This window comes from Sebastes umbrosus, chromosome 13 (assembly GCF_015220745.1).
Source record: "Sebastes umbrosus isolate fSebUmb1 chromosome 13, fSebUmb1.pri, whole genome shotgun sequence".
NCBI lineage: Eukaryota > Metazoa > Chordata > Actinopteri > Perciformes > Sebastidae > Sebastes > Sebastes umbrosus.
In genome coordinates, this window is record NC_051281.1 from 4,014,794 (window position 1) to 4,032,743 (window position 17,950).

Below are 17,950 nucleotides of genomic sequence, written 5' to 3' on the forward strand. Positions count from 1 at the left end.
CACACCTGTTTTATTAGGATGGACATGCTTGTTCAGATGAACAGGCTGGGGAAGATTATGCTTAATTATACTGCAGGACGACCGTTTTAATCAGCACACGCATGCACACATGTGGTCGACTCTTTCATCAGTTTTAGTGTTTGTTGTTTATCAGCCCTGGATCTCCAGGAGGAGGAGGAGGAGGAGGAGAAGGAAGTGGTAAAATGCCTCAGCTCCGTCCATTAAAGGATTATTTCTGTTGTGTTAGACCGCAGCATCAAGGCCTTTTTATTTTCTATAAGTATCTGTTGTTTTGACGGTAAGAACTGTAAATGTGAACAAGGTGTAGCTGTTTAATAGGAGTTTTTTTCTTACAAAATTTGTAGCGGGCTCGTTTTAAAAACTTTAAAACTGGCATGACCATTTTCAAAGGGGTCCCTTGACCTCTGACCTCAAGATATGTGAATGAAAATGTGTTCTATGGGTACCCACGAGTCTCCCCTTTACAGACATGCCCACTTTATGATAATCACATGCAGTTTTTTGAATGCAGTATAAATGTGTTATTTTCGCCTGTACTAAAATGGTGTATTTCTTCACATTTCATATTTCTGCATACTGGGGTCCCTAAACAGTCTTGGAATTACATAAATTGGGTATCACTGTAAAGCTGAGACTCTTGTGGATCCAATGAGCCCAACTGTATTCATGTGTGATGATGTTAGTCCCCATAGGAGCCATTTCATTGTAGTCAAACTTGACCTCACTGTATAAAATGACCTGTGGTGACCTCTAGGATAATCACAGCCTCATGAAACTTTACAGCCGCAAACTAGAGACCTAGAGCATTCAGAGGATGGATGGCTTTTCTAGCTAGATTGACAATAAGGGGGTTTCTGAACAGTTTACACAACAGAAGTGCTCGCCATCCAATCGCCGAAAAAATGCAATTCTTGCAGAAATTTCCAAAATGTCAAACGTTTTTGATCCCAAATCACAGCATGGCTTTTTCTATGGTGTTCTTCAAGGTCTTTGTGTCTTAATGTGGTGTTTTAGAGGGATTATTGATAATTTTTATCAATTCTCGAGCAGTAAAAAATTTGCTAAATTTAGCACCAAATCTGTGTAACAAATGGTATCAACCCCAAAATTGCTGCAACAACTTACGAGACATAATAGAGCATGGGGATGGACATCATATACTTCTATCATAATGTTCTAAACCCCTATATAAGTTCACAATTTATTGTATAATTAATTAATTTGTTAATTTGTATTTAGATTTATGACTAGAACAACGTTATTTACTTTATATATTTTTAATTAATCTTCAGGTTCTCAGCTTTCAGATGATGTACACCACTTCTATGTGACATCTACTGTTGACCTGCTATCTCCCCCTAAAGACGCCCTGTAACCCCCCTAAAAAAAGACAAATATGGGTCTATGTGGGTCATTAAGGGTTAATTGTCAATGGTAAATCCCCTGAAAAACATTTGGTGCATATGATCGTGTTAACGGGAAGAAACACCTGATGATTAAAGGAAAATACTACTCAGAGCACTTCCAGCACGCAAGCCTGGCCGTGCTAATCCCAAATAAATCCTAAAGATAAATGCCAATAAAGTTTAATAGCTATATGAGCTGTGAGTTATTTTTTATCCACAATGCAGGTGAGAGTGAACTGACACAATGAAATGAACTATTAAACATAGGCGGTCAGTCCTTTAAACAGCTGAACCGCAGTTGAAATGATGTGAAAGGTGTTTGCAATGAATCACTGTAAAAGGAATTTGGCTCAAAAGGCGGTCATAAAGTTTCACCTTGTTACAGAACGAGAGTGAGAAGGACGAGGATGAAGTGTTGTGCTTTGATGCCAGCGGATTTTACACACCATCTGTTTCGCATATTTCCTTTCGTCGCTCAATTAAAATCTGCTGTGCTTTTCACGGTTTACTCTGTAAATACTATTTTAATGTGTCACTATCGGAGGACTCATTGGCCTGTTTCACCCAGTAAAACAACCAACGTCCAACTTAACAAGCATTAATGATGCTCACCTGGTAAAAATGAGTCAGTATGGTGAGATGGGCTGAGTACAGTGCAATTCCACCGGATGCAAAACAAAAAAACGTAATATTAGCTTAGCTTAGCATAAAGACTGTAAACAGAGGGAAACAGCTGGACTGATTCTGGCCAGTGTGCTACCTCTAGGTCTGTGAGAAGTGAAGCCAATGCTGAAGTGCCTTAAACCTGCATTCTCTCTAACAGCCAGCAGGGGGCGACTCCTCTGGTTGCATATAGAAGTCTGATTGTATAGAAGTCTATGAGAAAATGAGCCTACTTCTCTCTTGATTTATTACCTCAGTAAACATTGTAAACATGAGTTTATGGTCTCAATCGCTAGTTTCAAGTCTTCTTCAATACAGCATGATGTTCATTTAGTAAATTATGATCCCATTTAGAGTCAGATAGACCATAAAGCAGGGGATGCTTAGGGCGAGGCTACCTTGTGATTGACAGGTCACTACCACGGTGTTGTCCGGTCTGGGAGTTGTCCGAGTTTTCGTCTTACACCTTTAACCCTTTCACAGTGTGTTTTCAGTTCATGAAAGTTAATTATAACATATAGAACTCACTCTGTCCCATGGACTGTATATAAGAAGTGAATGTAGTCAACGTGACGTCACCCATTGGTTTGTGGACTGACTGACTGTGGACTGATTTCGGCCGTCGCCATCTTGAAGTGACAGGAGAGGGTGGAGCTAAGTGCAACCGATCGCTGAATAAGAAATTTTTAGGCAACTAAAATGTTAATTAACTTCCATGAACTGATAACAAACTGTGAAAAGGTTAAATGTCTAAGACAAAAACATGGACAACAGACTGAACGATGCTGTCAAAGAATCAAAAATGCGTTTCATGTAGTTTGACAAAAACTGACCGTAGCATTTTTTAAGTTTGCAGCTTCATCTCAAGGTTGCTTCTCTTTCGTCATACACGTAGTTAAAAGTTCACCTTTCATGTAAGCTGAGTTTTGCTTAACATTTTTTTTTTATCTACTGCAGATTGAAATGTTCACCAAACTACTTTTAATGCGATGACAGGCGGCAGTGATGGGTTAGTTTAATAACTGATTCTTAATGAATTCAATGATGCTGTCCACATGTTCCAGCTGAATCTGGGAGTTCACAGAAACATGTTCTGCTGGTTGCACACAGCTGCTTCTTGATTGTAGGATCTTCTCTTTTTGACAGTTTAAAGGTCCAGATTTTTCCCTGAATATATGTCTTAATGCATTACTCACATGGCCATATGTCCTACATTTAGAGAGTTATTGATCACTGCTATCGTTCCTCCTCCCCGTACTGACCATGAAGTAATTCTAACCACAGGGGACAAACAGTTCTCGTTCTGTGCAAAAGTGCATTCAGTTCAAACTAATATAAGGCAGTCGCAGTTAGCCAAGTGTTTTATTTATTACGATAGTTCAATTATTTCAAAAGTGCGTAGAGAGTTGTCATCTTAGTCACTAAATGTGATTTGTGAGTGTGTAAAATGATCTGTAAATGTGTAATCACATTTGAAATTGTAATTTATTTGCTTCCTTCTGCAAAAGCGTGTCCAGTTCTTTACTTTACTGCAACACAGCTCAGTCTCATGGACCTGTTTGTTTTGCTTCTGGCCCACCGGTCGGTCCTCTGCCACTCTGTTTGTCCCTACATATGGCAGCCACATGTGGTGAAGCTCTGATGAGTCCGACTCTGCCGGCCCTAACACTGCAGGCTGATAGCTGAGTGCTGGTGTGACTAATCTGTAGGTTTTTTAAGGTGTCCGTCAGGTGTTTTTTTAGATTTTAAGAGATATAAACAGCAGTTTCTATTTAGTTTAGTTCCTTATTATTCTATGACACATCTTCCTGTTTGTCAGTAAAGAGCAATAACTATTGAAAAATAACTATATGCTGAATCACTGCAGGGTTAGAGCGGAACAGAGAGTTACTCAAGAGACAAATTATTAAAGGAATAGTTGTGTATTTTGTCAAATACTTGTATTCGTATTCTTGTAATGTCAGATTGCCGTCTTGTGAGAGGTTATGTGCTGGACTAGTTCTTGGCCGGGTGCAGTGATTTCCTGGAGTCATGTCATGCTTCACTTGCTCTAATTTTACAACAGAATTTCCAAATTACACATAATCCAAAATGGCACAGTTAAATCAAGTGCTTTTCAGCAACATACTTAGAAATCTTGAAAGCAAAAAAGCTTGTTTTTCTTTTAGTGGATTGTTTAGGCAACTCAAAGCAGTGGGCAGTGGTGGCCTAAAGGTTAGAGAAGCGAGGTGACGACCGGAAGGTTGCCGGTTCAACCGGCAGGATAAATCTGGGTGAATAATGAATCTGGGTGGGGTCCCTCATTACCACCAGTGATGTGCCCTTGAGCAAGGCCCTTAACCCCAACTGCTCCAGTGGAGCTGCTCAGTGGCAGTAGATCAGACTGTGGTTGTACTGGGCAGCTTCCAGGTGTGAATGTGTAACTGTGTGAATGTGATCAGAGAGTTCCTGAAACTGAGAGCATTGCTCTCAGTGAATCTCCCCTGAATAAATAAAGGTTAAAAAAAGCACATGGTTAAGGTTATGGGAAGATTGTGGTCTTAGTTAGTATTGAAAAAGTGAACAATGGCAAAAGTGTGAGAGAGCACCTGTGGACTTTTTCAATAACCTTAACAAAGTGTTTGAGTCCAGTGCTTTGACCCAACCATCCAGCCAACCTCCTTTCTATAGCAACTATACATAATAAATAGATCTTAAATACTGCGTCATCTTACAGATTTACTGTAATGTTAGTCATTATGTCTTGTGTGTGAGGACAGCTGTCTTACACTAATATTTTCCCTTTTTGTTCTGACATTGATGTCTGAATGATCTTTAAAAGCCTTTTTTTCCATTTCCCTCTCCATCTGTCCGTTTCTCTCTTTCTGACATTTAATGTTGGAGCTCTGTCAGCCCGCCTCGATCAGAAACAGATGCTGTGTTGTTCTTCCTTGGAATAAATACCAAAAGTAAACGGCAAAGATCAAATTATGGGAAAGTGATTGATTACCAGCCAAACCGAGCTGGTGCAGGAAATGGAATTTGTATTGTTGAGGCTGCGGTGGAAAAGCTTTCCACAGGAAGTACTCAAAGTGCTGCACTCTGACCAGAGAGAAAACCGGAAATTATCTCCGGAGAGATCAAGAGTCAGATTCATGAAACAATAAGAAGCTTCTTCTTATATGGGGAAGTGAACTGATCAGACCAAGTTGGACCTTCTAGTCCGGACCATCTTCTCTTCACAGTCTGGAGATGTAAACATGTTTAGTAACATGATAACAATATGTAAAGTAAATAGTAACAATATGTTTTGAAAATCTGGCTGAGAATAGCAAGCTAACAGAAAACAGGGTTGTGCATTCCACATTATTTTATTTAGTCTACAAGGCTCAAATTGAGACATTGAGACTGAGACTGACCCGTCTGCTGGATATCGAAAGAATAAGAAACAAATTGAAAGTTAAGACAAAAAGATGAGTTTTGAGTTTGGATTTAAAGGCCTCTACAGAACCAGAAGGTCTGATGTCCGTAGGGAGGTTATTCCAGAGGAAGGGCGCTCGATAAGAAAAGCACTTTTGGCCTGCTGGCTTCGTTTTCACTCTGGGGACAGACGGGAGCCCTGTATTCTGAGAGAGGAGAGTCCTGATTGGAGCATAATGTTTAAGGAGATCCGACAGGTAGGAAGGGGCGTGTCCATTTACAATTTTGTAAGTCATCAGAAGCACTTTAAAGTCTGATCTCACATGGATAGGGAGCCAATGACGGGAAGCTAAAACTGGTGTAATATGCTCAAATCTAAGATTCTTGCTGCAGCGTTCTGAACCATTTGAAGACTGCTAGTACTACAACATGACAGGCCTGATAATAAAACATTACAATAATCCAGTCTGGATGACACAAAGGCGTGAATAAGGATCTCTGCATCAGCCATGGATGGAAAAAGACCTATTTTATCGATGCTGCGTAGGTGAAAGAAGGCGATCTTGGTCATAGCTTTAATATACTGATTAAAAGAGACCGTTGAATCGAAGGTATACCAAGATTGACAAACTTTGACATATCAGACATTTGTCTAAAGTTGGTGTTACTTCATCAAACTGGTGACCAATGGCCATGTTTTCTCTTTCCTCTATATAATGTAAGTAACATCACTATTGTTGGCTTGTTGCTAGAAAACTGAGCACCATCTATATGGAAATATTTGATAGAAATGTTGGTTTAGCCCTCATGCTGCAGTGTGCACCATTAAACCATAAGTAAGGACATTGAAGGTGCCGATTAAATCGGATGCAGAGAAGCAAAAGAAGAAAGGTGAGTGGGTAAAATCAGACATGTGAAGTCCTCTGGGAGAGACGGAGAGACAGGGACAGAAACTGGTTCAGGACGTGTGCTGTCTGTGACCTGGGGCAGCATGCATTATATAGTATAGGATGAATCAACCCATGCAACATTTATGTAGATGTATGCTGTGTGGGAGAGAAAGACCTAGTTCAACACAAACCTATAAGTTTGGATCATGACTCGCAGATCTGAGGATGCCATACACTGCAAACACTTGAGTGGTGTTTTCCATTCATGGTCTGTAAATCTGACATGAAATTAAGACTTGATGCTTAAAGGGTCGGGTTCCAGTCCAGGTTAGCAAAATATCTGCGTTCGCTTGGTAACGATGCTGACAGTTTTGTCCCTTTCTGTGTCCAAGGTGCGTCAGTCTTCTCTGAGGTCGCACATCGGCGTGGTTCCCCAGGACACGGTTCTCTTCAACGACACCGTCGGCAACAACATCCGTTACAGCCGAGTCACAGCCAGCGACCAGGAGGTGGAGGGAGCTGCCATGGCCGCCGACATACACGCCAGGATACTGGAGCTACCTCAGGGTCAGGCTGGGGTGTGTGTGAGTGTGTGTTGATGATAAAATGACTTTGTTGTTTGACTCAGATGTTGGCTGAAGCAGACATGTAACTGGACGTTTGCAGATTTGAATCCTGACGTTGGAAAATCTGGATGGAGAAAGTGAATAATGATGATGATAATAACGATGATGATGATGGCGTTGTGTCCAATCAGGATATGACACGGAGGTGGGGGAGCGAGGTCTGAAGCTCAGCGGTGGGGAGAAGCAGAGAGTGGCGATCGCTCGAACCATCCTGAAAGAACCTCGGATCATTCTGCTGGACGAGGTGAGGATATGAGGAAGCCAGCACTCACACTACAGCACTTTAATACTTTTGAACAACACACACTCTCCTGTGTAGTTTATAGGAACATGAAGAGTTAAAGTATATTCACTACAGGACACGAGGCAATATCATCCCAGGCCAATACAGAAATATCTTGAGAACTTCCATTTTCTGTCTCTAAGGAGTGGTGCACTTAGAAATAAAATGTATCTCATTTAATTATACTACTTATTACTTACTGATACACTGTGTTTGTTCCACCAGGCCACGTCTTCACTGGACACCCAGACTGAGAGGAACATCCAGGCTTCACTGGCCAAGGTCTGCACCAACAGGACGACTATAGTGGTCGCACACAGGTGATATTGTTACACAGCTGTGTGTCGTATAACTGGGAAGCTTCCTAATAAGTTCCCTTTACTTACTTGAGCAGCAGACACAATTTCTGAGTGTCAAGACACCAAGTGCTGCAGCTTAAAGCCACTGGATGCTATTTATTATTAGATAAGATTCAACTTTATTCTCATTGCACACAGTACAGGTACTGAGACAACGAAATGCAGAATTGAACTCAGATACAAAGACAATTAACCCTCCAAAATGATAAAAAACACAAAATGCACTGGAACAAAAAAGTGTAGTTTCGGCTTAACAAGACTAAAGCGTGATTTATGCTTGCCGCATCTGTGAGGGTTGCGAGTGTCTGCGTGGCCAAAGTGATGTCACACCATCAGACATTGCCCTTTGCGGGGTTACCATGCGATCGGTTTTTCGCCATTCCGTGCACATCCAAATTTTTCTAACTACATGGACGTGGATAGGCGGTGAAAATGGAGAACTTTGAGGGCCTTTGAGAATGTCGGTTTGCGGCGAGGAGAAACCTGCAAGTGGTATAAGATCCAAAGAGTCTATGAGCAGCTCTGTGAGGTAGTATTTAGGCTCACAGCTTTGCATACTAACGTGCTGACAATGACAGGTAGTTGTTTTGTTGCGTTTTTGTTTTGTTTTGTTTCAACTTCATGGTCATTTTAAACCAAATCATGATGTTTTTTTTAATAAGCCTAGTAGTAACCTAGTCAATTTACGTTAACCATGTGTTTAAAACTGTTAAAAACTGTGAATTTAATCATCAAAACGTGATTGAGAATGCAGTTTAGTTGTATGGGAATGCAATTTTGCTCTAATTTGCTAATTGCTATTAAAACCAAGGTACAGCTGATGATGGCATTAGAGGAAAAGTTAAGGTATCACCAAAGTCCTTACAATTCATCCTGAGAGGGACATGAATGTGTGTACCAAATTTGATGGTAATCCTCCAATAGTTGTTGAGACATTTCACTAAAAAACACACAAATGTCAGCCTCATGGGGGCGCTAGAGGAGAAATTAGTAGATCAGCTAAATCAGTGGAGTGCATCCTCTGGGGACCATGACTGTCTGTACAAAATGTCATGGAAATCCATTCAATAATTCAATAAACATGAGTTTCTATTCCTTTGACACTGAGTGTACAAACACACATTCTGCCATTGAAATGACTGTGGTCGGTTACAATGTGATTAAATTTATAATACCGGACCAAACTTAAAAGAAAACCCAAACTGTGAGTAAAAGAGATGAAAGGAAAAGGGATGGGTGATGGATGTGGTGAAAGGGAAACGGGATTAGAGCGGACACAAAGAGAAGGATGGAGAGATTAAATGAAAAGCTGATTGGAGGATATGAGGTGACGCGTGATGACAGGTCAACAAAAGTAAAAGAAACAGATGTCTGGTTATTCATCAGTCTGAGTGATATTGAAAAAGACTTGAAAGGCTCTGACACTCGCAGACATTAAAATACATCAGGAGTGATTCCTGCTACATTTTTCATCATTTCCTCTGTGTTCTATATCATCAGTTCAATGGGTTATTGTATTTATTATATATTCATATTATTAGACCTAAACCCTAGCAGCATTTGGAAACAATCAACAAACCATAAAACAAAGAAATGCTTTTTTTAAAATGACCAATTACCTTGATGTAAGTGAGGCTGCTGGTTCAAGATATTGAACTATGTTTTTCCTTTTATTTGCCCCATTTAGCAGCCAGCAGCTCCTTATATAGAAGTTAAATCAGATCTGGTCTGAGCCATAGATTTATAGCTTCGGGGCCTGGAAATCTCAACAATTGGATGGATGACTATGAAATTTGGTTCAGACTTTCATGTTCCCCTGAGGATGAATTGTAATACTGCAACTTTGCTGATTCCCTGGCTTTTCCTCTTGCACCATCATCAAGTCAAACATTTTCGATCAAATACCTGCTAAACTACACTGTAAAAAAAACAACATTTTTTTTACAGTTTTTTTCAATAAATTTTACATTTTTTGTCTGTATTTCAAAATGACAGATTTTTTTTTTTAAAAATTACATGTTTCATTTGTGATTTATATATGTAAATGGTCTTAGATTTACAGTATTTTTTGTAATCACAATTGTAATTATCTGTATTTCAAGCTTTTCTTGATCATTTTTAAAGATAATTATTCTTTTTTTTAGAGTTTTCTGACTCTATTTTAACAATTAATTTATGTTAGAAGAAAACTATTTCATGGAATTCAAAAATTATTTCTTGTAAAAATACAGATTTTTTTTGCAAAACTTCTGAGAGTTAATGTAAATTTGGGTTTTTGCAACGTTAAATTACATGTTTCATTTGTGATTTACATGTAAATGGTCTTAGATTTACGGTGTATGACTATTCTAACAATAAATATATGTTAAAAATAAAATATTTCTTGTAATATTACAGTAATAAAGGCTAATTATATAATATTATATATTTTTAACAGTTTATTTATGTTAATTAATGGACAGTATTTTTCCATTTTTTAACAGACATTTTCTGGCGCCCCTCTCGCCGGAAAATTTCTGTTATTTTACACTTTTTTTTTTTTTTTACAGTGTAATGGCATTCCAATCAGCCTTAGTTATAGGTTAATTTGTGCTAATCAGCAAACGTTAGCGTACATGCTAGACTAAGATGGTGAACATAGTAAACAACATTATACCTGCTAAACATCGACATGCATGTTAGCATTTAACTCACAGCTGTACCTAAGTACAGCCTCACAAAGCTGCTAGCATGGCTGTAGACACCTATGCTGCATTCAGATGGAATCAGGCAGATGGTTGACGGCAAACATGTGATATCATGTTAGTGGCCGAGAGCAGGACGGTAAAATTAGGTGAGGCCGGCAGAGAATACCGGCAATGGTAATGAGTAGACGGCATTGCCGACCAAAATTAAAATATTTAAACTTTTTGCCGTCCTCTGCGACGGAATTTACAACCGAATGTTATGTTTAATTTTATAGCTACAAGCTTTACTAGAATAATTACATAAAATATTAGACACAACATAATTTTATTTAATATATTTTATTCCATCACCATAGCAACATCGTCACGTGTGTTTCGTTTTGCCGTCCTGCCGCTCTGTCAGACTGTTTGTTTGTTTTGTCGTCCAGAAGGTGTTATCCGCCTGCCGTCTACCATCTGCCTGATTCCATGTGAATGCAGCATTAGTGTTATAATGCTGTGTATGCATTTATACCCATCGCACACACATGAGAATGTGCACCTGTATGGAAACGGACCAATGCATACAAACATTGTTTACAGATGTTGACTGTGACTAATCACCTGTGACTGGTACTGACACCAGCTGAGCTCTGAGGTCTTTTTTTTTAATTATCTTCCTAATTAAATTTATTGCTCGGTGCTCATTTTGCAGTGTAAGTCTCTCTCTTAGATGTTATATTGACCGGCAGTCTTTCAATAAGTTGATCCACCAGCTTCTTAATCTTTCAATAGCAGCAACAGATGGAGTCTGTGTGGGTGTTCTCATTTTATTTAAGGCCCAACTGATTAGGTCAATAAACAGTCCTGATCCTACGAGCCATCACAACAGACGGGTCATGATTTAACTTTGAAGGGTGAGCTGAGATCTCTCTTTAATCAACTTCAGTTATTGGATGGATGGAGGGAATGAACGTGGTAGCAATCTGCTGATAAAACCGAGCAATGAACTCCTCACCTTGGCATTTACAGTATACTGAGATATAGGTGGTAGTGATGTGCAGTGAAGAAGTCTGAAGAAAACTCGAAACGTCACTTACTTGTGGAGGGAGCTCCAATGTGCAGACCTTTGTTTATGTTTTCAAGTAGAAAAAAATCACATTTGTGTTAATGAAGAAAAAGATAATAATATAAAGAGACCAAGTGGTCAAATATTGTGTTTATTTCCCTGGTAAAATGTAGTTTATTTGTGTCATAAACATTTATGTCTGGCCTAGAAAGATGGCTAACCTGAGTTGATGTGATTTTCTCCTTCACTGCGTCCCAGTCGAGGAGAAGAAGATATGCAGTATAAAGTTAATAGTATAGATGGGCCTAGATATATAGAGTATACTGCCTTCGTGTAAACACACTGGGTGTTTTCTTCTTGCTATAAAGCCTGAATGAGTGAATAAAAACCCTTTGACGTCTGCAGTCTCTGGGGAGAGATATTTCTACCTTTGACCGAGGTTTTCTATCAAATATTGAAGGTGGACGTCCAAAGATAGCCATGATGACACTAAAGCAGAGTGGTGGCTCTGCTGGAGCTTAAAGTGACATTCAGCAGTTTGGAGAGGCATGAACTCGATGGTTTGCTGAACCATTTTTTTTTTGGTTCTGCACACAGTGTCGTGTGCAAGGATATGATTTCCCCTTTTCAAAAAATCTATTTTCAGACTTCATACATTTATCTCACACATTTTCATTTCTTAATGAAAAACACAGAGAATGACACAATCACACAGCCATGAATATCTTACGACACCCTAGAAATAGTTCTGTGACTCCCCATTGGGTCACATCACAAAGTCGAGTCCGAAGCTGAGAGCCATTTAGATCGCTGTGTCTTTAATCAGAGACTGGTCGTAAATATTAACTTTAATAATTTACAGACAGGTTCATACGGAGTTCTCCTCCACCCAGAGTAATATACTCCGCTGTGTGTGTTTGTTTGTGTGTTAGTGATTACTGAGGAATGACTGTACGTATTTTACTTTTATAAGACAGCTGAACATATTTAACATCTAACCGCATGTTACGACTCTCTCTTTCAACAGCATGTGTCTCCCTCTTTTCCATTTCCTCATCTTATCCTCCTCTTCACGACCTCTGGCACCTCTGGAGTTACTGTCTCCATTACTGTCTTCCTTCCTCTCGTTCCAAAGCGCTGTGAAGACACTGCTTGGTCAAAAGTCTTTGATCTGTTACCTCTTCCACACTTTGTGGCACTTCACCAGAGTGTTTCTGGTTTATTATAGCTTGGATCCTGTGTTCGTAGCTTTGGCCATTATTTCTGTTATTAATAATAATAACATTGGAATTAATATTACGTACATGTCCACAGGAGGATTACACAATGAATTTAGGGATTACTGCCAACATTAGGCGTGTGCTCACTTTAAGTTTTACTTCTAAATAAAGTGTTTTCTTTTAAGTAGAAATGATTTCCAAAGCTACGAAAATAATTAATAAACCAGAATTAGCCTTTGAGTACAACTGTAGTGAAAAGATCAATCAGATCTTTGTAGATTCGATTAATTATATATTCACTTCAATGCGCGTCACAGAGCATTGCACCGGAAAAGTGAAATTATCGTGTCCACCCGGGTGTCGTGTTTCAATTGGTTCCGATCGGAGCTGGAGCCGATAAATACCCGTGAATACTGCAGAGTCATTTGGAACGAATGCTGATTGTAACCTTTCCCACTGAAGACAAAAGCCAGATGTTAGTGGGTGTTAGTGGTTTTTTTGTCCAGTGGGAAAGGAGACTATATTGTAGATCTGGCCGGTGTTCAGGATGTTCACTCCACCACCTTTATCCACACTGCTTTAATAATAATGGAGGTGGAGGATATTTGCTCTGTTGAATTTTCTTTGAAACTAGACAAACTAAAAAGCAAACTCTTTGATGCTGGCTTTTATTTCATGCCTGTTAAATAACAATACAAAACATCACACAATAATATGAGTGAACTAAAGAGGAGTAATGTTTGTGTTTTGATGTTGCAGGTTGTCCACCATCGTCGGAGCAGACCAGATCCTGGTGGTTCACAACGGACAGATAGCAGAGAGAGGAAGGTACAGCCGAGTGCTTTGGGGACATTTTTAACAGCCACTGATGCGTGTGTGTGTGTGTGTGTGTGCTTGTGTGACACACCTGAATGATTGTGTGTGTCCTAAGTGCTTGCAAATTTGTTATCTGTGGATCAAAAGCTCAGAGTGTGTGACTCTTAAACCCTTCTGGTATCTCTGTCAGCCCCAGAGGCTGATGGACTACTCCACAACACACACACACACACACACACACACACACACACACACACGCACACGCACGCACACACACACACACACACACACACACACACACACACACACACACACACACACACACACGCACACACACGGTGGAGCTGCCACTTAACTGCCGATGCATACAGTCCTTTGATATCGGAGCTGGTAATGAAGACTTCCTTTCTCACACACTGAGGTCACTCACACACACACAGAGGCAGTGGCAAGCAAGACGTGAATAGAAGTGACATATATCACTCTCTAATGTTAAAATTGAGATAAACTGATATCATCCAGATGAATATGTTGTCAGTAATAACACTAGGGTATCGATAAGAACACACCTGAGAGCTCAGTTGGTAACATACGGGGTGCCGTGGTGGAAGGTGAACACATGCATGGACTTTGTTTGTCCCTGCAGGCATGTGTGGGGAACACCAACCAAAAGGCATCCATCTTTTGATCGACACTGTGATGTAAACATGAACAAGCCCATTTAACCTCCGGTGTCAGAATACACACTATTTTTTTTTCACAAAGTGCGGGAGTGTATCATGAAACCGAGACAGGAAGAAGCCTCATCCCGTCCTCAGGCTGTCCCTGTGCTTAACATTCTTTATGAGGACTATGTCCGCCGCGCTAAGACGGCTAATTCTGAAACACTCTTTACGTGTGAATACAACATGTGTCCAGAATAACATTTCTAGGTGTTTTTTGTGAAGATCTTCATCCACACTCAAAATCTCTTCTCCTTGGTTATCTTCTTTTTGGCCGACATCTGTAAAGCTGCGGGACAGGCGCAGCACAGATACTCTACTGAGTCTCAGAGTAACCCACCCAACCATCATGTAGGCGCCAGGTTTTGACAAAGCACATGGTCTAAAGTGCATGGCACAAGTGCATTTAGGGTGTGTCCAACTCTACTTTTGATAGTTAAACGACGCATAATCTGGGCGCAAAGTACAGCACAAGAGGCAAAGGGGTTGTCTTTAGTCTCTTAGTTAATCATAGGTGTGTTTTGGGCGTAACATGAATTAAACCAATCAGGGTGTCATCTCCCATTCCCTTTAAAAGCCAGGTATGCTTGCAGCTGGGACATTGCTATTTAAATGGTGGATTCTGCAAATTACAGAAGCAAATGTGCAATTTGCAATTAAAATGCTGTTTTTAAAAGGCTAAACACCAACAAATATGGATTGAAGCACAATATTTCAGTAGATAAAAACATGTTTTGAATTTTAGAAATTATTACATCTATCGTTTTTCCAATAAATGTTGGACTTTTGGACTTTACAACACCCTGAATTTGTTTGGATCACACAAGTGGGAAACGATCCTACGCAGCCAATTCTACAAATGTATAATACTAATAATATAAGTGTAGCCTTTAATCTTTATCTGCAACTGTGCAGAAATACCAGCTTTAAACTGAACGAATAGACGTGCAAAAAAAAAAGACTGTGCAGCATTCAAATCTAGATTTAGAATTTGAATGTCAACGTTATGAATGAAGCTTCGACAGATCCAACTATTCGGTACAGCCCTAGAATAGTCTTATATCGACGAGTTTCATATTGTGTTTACTGAGGAGGGCACTCTGTTTACTATTTATCGCCGAATTAATGTGAAGGGACGGGTATGTGGTCCTTGGCCAGTGGACCCTCTACCTCCGACAACTCTGATGACCTATTTATCTGAGGAGGAAAGCATTGCTGTGCGTCGCTGTGTGTGACAAGCAGAGTGTACGTGTGCTGTGAACCCGCCTATGTAGGCACATCTTACTATTTGAATAAGATGCCCTTTAAATGGCAGTTGGTCAATGGTGCAGTCGCTTTCAATAGTGTGTCTGACCACACCTCATTTTTTGTCTGACAGTGTCAGTGGAGTACTCTTTTAAGATATGATGAGTCTTAACATCATTTTCTCTTGTTCCTCTTCCACTTTCCTTCGTTTTCTGTCCTCAGATTGACCTCTTAACCTCTTCTTTTACTCTCTCGTCCCATGTTTCTCTTTATTTCCCCTCTCTTATTCTCTCCCTGCGTGTCTGCTGGTCTCTTCCTCTGCATCAACCTGTACTCTTTCTCTCTCTCCATCTCGCTGTTTGTCCTTATTTCTGACCCTCGCCGTGTTTCTCTCGCTCTCTTTCCGTCTGGCAGTCCAGACAGTAACACACTTGTGGTTTTTACTAATTCATAGTAAAGTTGGTTAAAGTCTGCAGGAGGATTTTATATGGCTCAACTTTGTTTTTAAAGCCGCTCTGGTGTCACAAGACATTATGAGTGACCCACCTTCTCCTCCGCCTGCTCTTCTTTTCCTTTAATATCTATTCCTTTGTTTTTAAAACGCTGTTCCTCCTTTTCTTTTATCTTTTTCTTCCCCGCAATAACAGTGGATATAAAACAGATATTGTAAGTTAATAAATAAAATGTGGTCTGTTACAGATTTGTTCAATAATAAACATGTTGGCAATGAACAGTTTGCAGACACGTACAATAAAAACATGTCCTTTTTATGTTAAATTGAAAAACCATGTAGCAGCTGACATTAAATCTCCTACTAATTGTATTTACTAATGAAAATTTGTTATATATTAACTTTATTTTTACGAGTTTTCTTCTCGTTTGTATTTGCGTTCAAGAACTGGCAGGAAAAGTCTGACATTTTGGACATCAAAACTGGGTTCTTTGCTGTTACATGATATTTCGTTTTTCAAATTTAATCTGGAAGACTAATAATAAACAAATCATTTTAAGGATGCTGCAGCTATCCATTTATCCATATTTTAAATTTGTGTTTTAGAAAATCAGAATGGAAATACCAGAAAAACAAGTCCTGAATTTTGCAATTTTTTTAGACGGGCAGAGAAGAGTTACTGACTCTTTGTTGATGATGTACTTTTGTTTGTTCTCCTTTTTTTCAGACATGAGGAGCTGCTGGTCCAGGGAGGTCTGTACGCAGCCATGTGGATGAAACAGCAGAAAAGTGACGACACACAAACAGAAACACAGATGAACAATCAGACTCAAGACACTTGACACCAAACTGAATATGAACATTTTTTTAAATTCCATATACCACATAATTTTCTGTCATATCTGATGTACTGTATCTGCAGCTACGGCTACAGTAAAGTCAGGAGAAAGTGAACCCCTTCAGTTGGTTAGAAAATTAAGTTGAAACTGTGAGCTGTTGTCATCATTGCAGCCCGTTTCATGCAGCATTACATTTGTCCTAATAATATACTCTGCTGATGCCAAACTGTTACATATGAATGTTGTAGAACAACAACAAAAACTGAAGCTGTAGAAAACATACATAGTTGCCGAAGAATTGACTAAATGTCGCGGTGAAAGCTCTTCTGCAGCAGAAGGACCTGCACGTGGTCAGATATCCTGCTTGTGAAGAGAAGAGTCCACCGGCGTCATTAAAAGCAGAGGCGATTATGTTACTGAGATTGTTTTGGTGAAAACATCCTGGATGGGCTGAGAGAGCCGGTGTCAAAGGTTACTGTTTAGAGTAAAACTATATCAGCAGCCTGAGGGCCAGAAGGAGGAAGACAGATGGAGAGGGTGTTGTAGCTGGAACTGTGTCTCGTTAGTAATAAAAGCCTCTGAAACAACAACTGTGTCACGGTGTTTCTCTGTAAAATGATACTTCATCTTCTACATGTATCAGAATCTCCTTTCAGACATGTTAAGATAGATTTACCGTCACGATCCTTTTACAACCCTGTCTCCTACAAAATTAGGTTTCCAAACAACTAAACTGCATTCTCAATTACATTCAGAGGGAAACATATTTTCTCCCGGATTACTGACGCAGTTTTAAACAGTTTTAAACACATGGTTGACATATTAAATAAAAGACTGTATGCATGTAATGAGTGGAAATTCACACGTGTTGCTGGACTTCCATAGGAAAATGCACAAAAAAATTAGGAATTTTTAAGTAACTTAAATAACGACACTTCCGTAGTTATTTTAACCTAAACGTTGACTTGTTTGTTACGTAACTTCTGCACTTAAGTAGCGCCATTTTCATAATTATTTTAACCTAAACGTTGATTTATTTGTCACGTAACTTCCGCACTTAAGGAATGCCACTTCCATAGTTATTTTAACCTAAACGTTTGACTTATTTGTTACTTAAGTAACGCCATTTTAAGTTATTTTCACCCAAACCACGATCTTGCACACTGATTTGTTGCTGGACATTCATAGGAAAATGCACAAAAAAATAACAAAATAACTTTTCGTAAGATATCATACGAACCGTTGTATGTGTATAAGGATTAACTTTTTGGCCAT

General features: G+C 39.5%; 2 protein-coding genes across 2 annotated transcripts in view; both read left to right on the plus strand.

The window, feature by feature from the left end:
* abcb6b (ATP-binding cassette, sub-family B (MDR/TAP), member 6b) overlaps positions 1–17,235 on the plus strand; it is a 29,795-nt gene extending 12,560 nt beyond the window's left edge. The window contains exons 15-19 of the mRNA XM_037790104.1: positions 6,772–6,946; positions 7,137–7,249; positions 7,514–7,608; positions 13,362–13,430; positions 16,564–17,235. Coding sequence (XP_037646032.1) covers positions 6,772–6,946; positions 7,137–7,249; positions 7,514–7,608; positions 13,362–13,430; positions 16,564–16,678 — 567 coding nt within the window. The 3' untranslated portion in view covers positions 16,679–17,235. The remainder of the gene's footprint in view (positions 1–6,771; positions 6,947–7,136; positions 7,250–7,513; positions 7,609–13,361; positions 13,431–16,563) is intronic.
* LOC119499822 (trace amine-associated receptor 13c-like) overlaps positions 1–17,950 on the plus strand; it is a 978,627-nt gene that overhangs the window by 718,087 nt on the left and 242,590 nt on the right. The gene's annotated exons all lie outside the window — the stretch shown is intronic.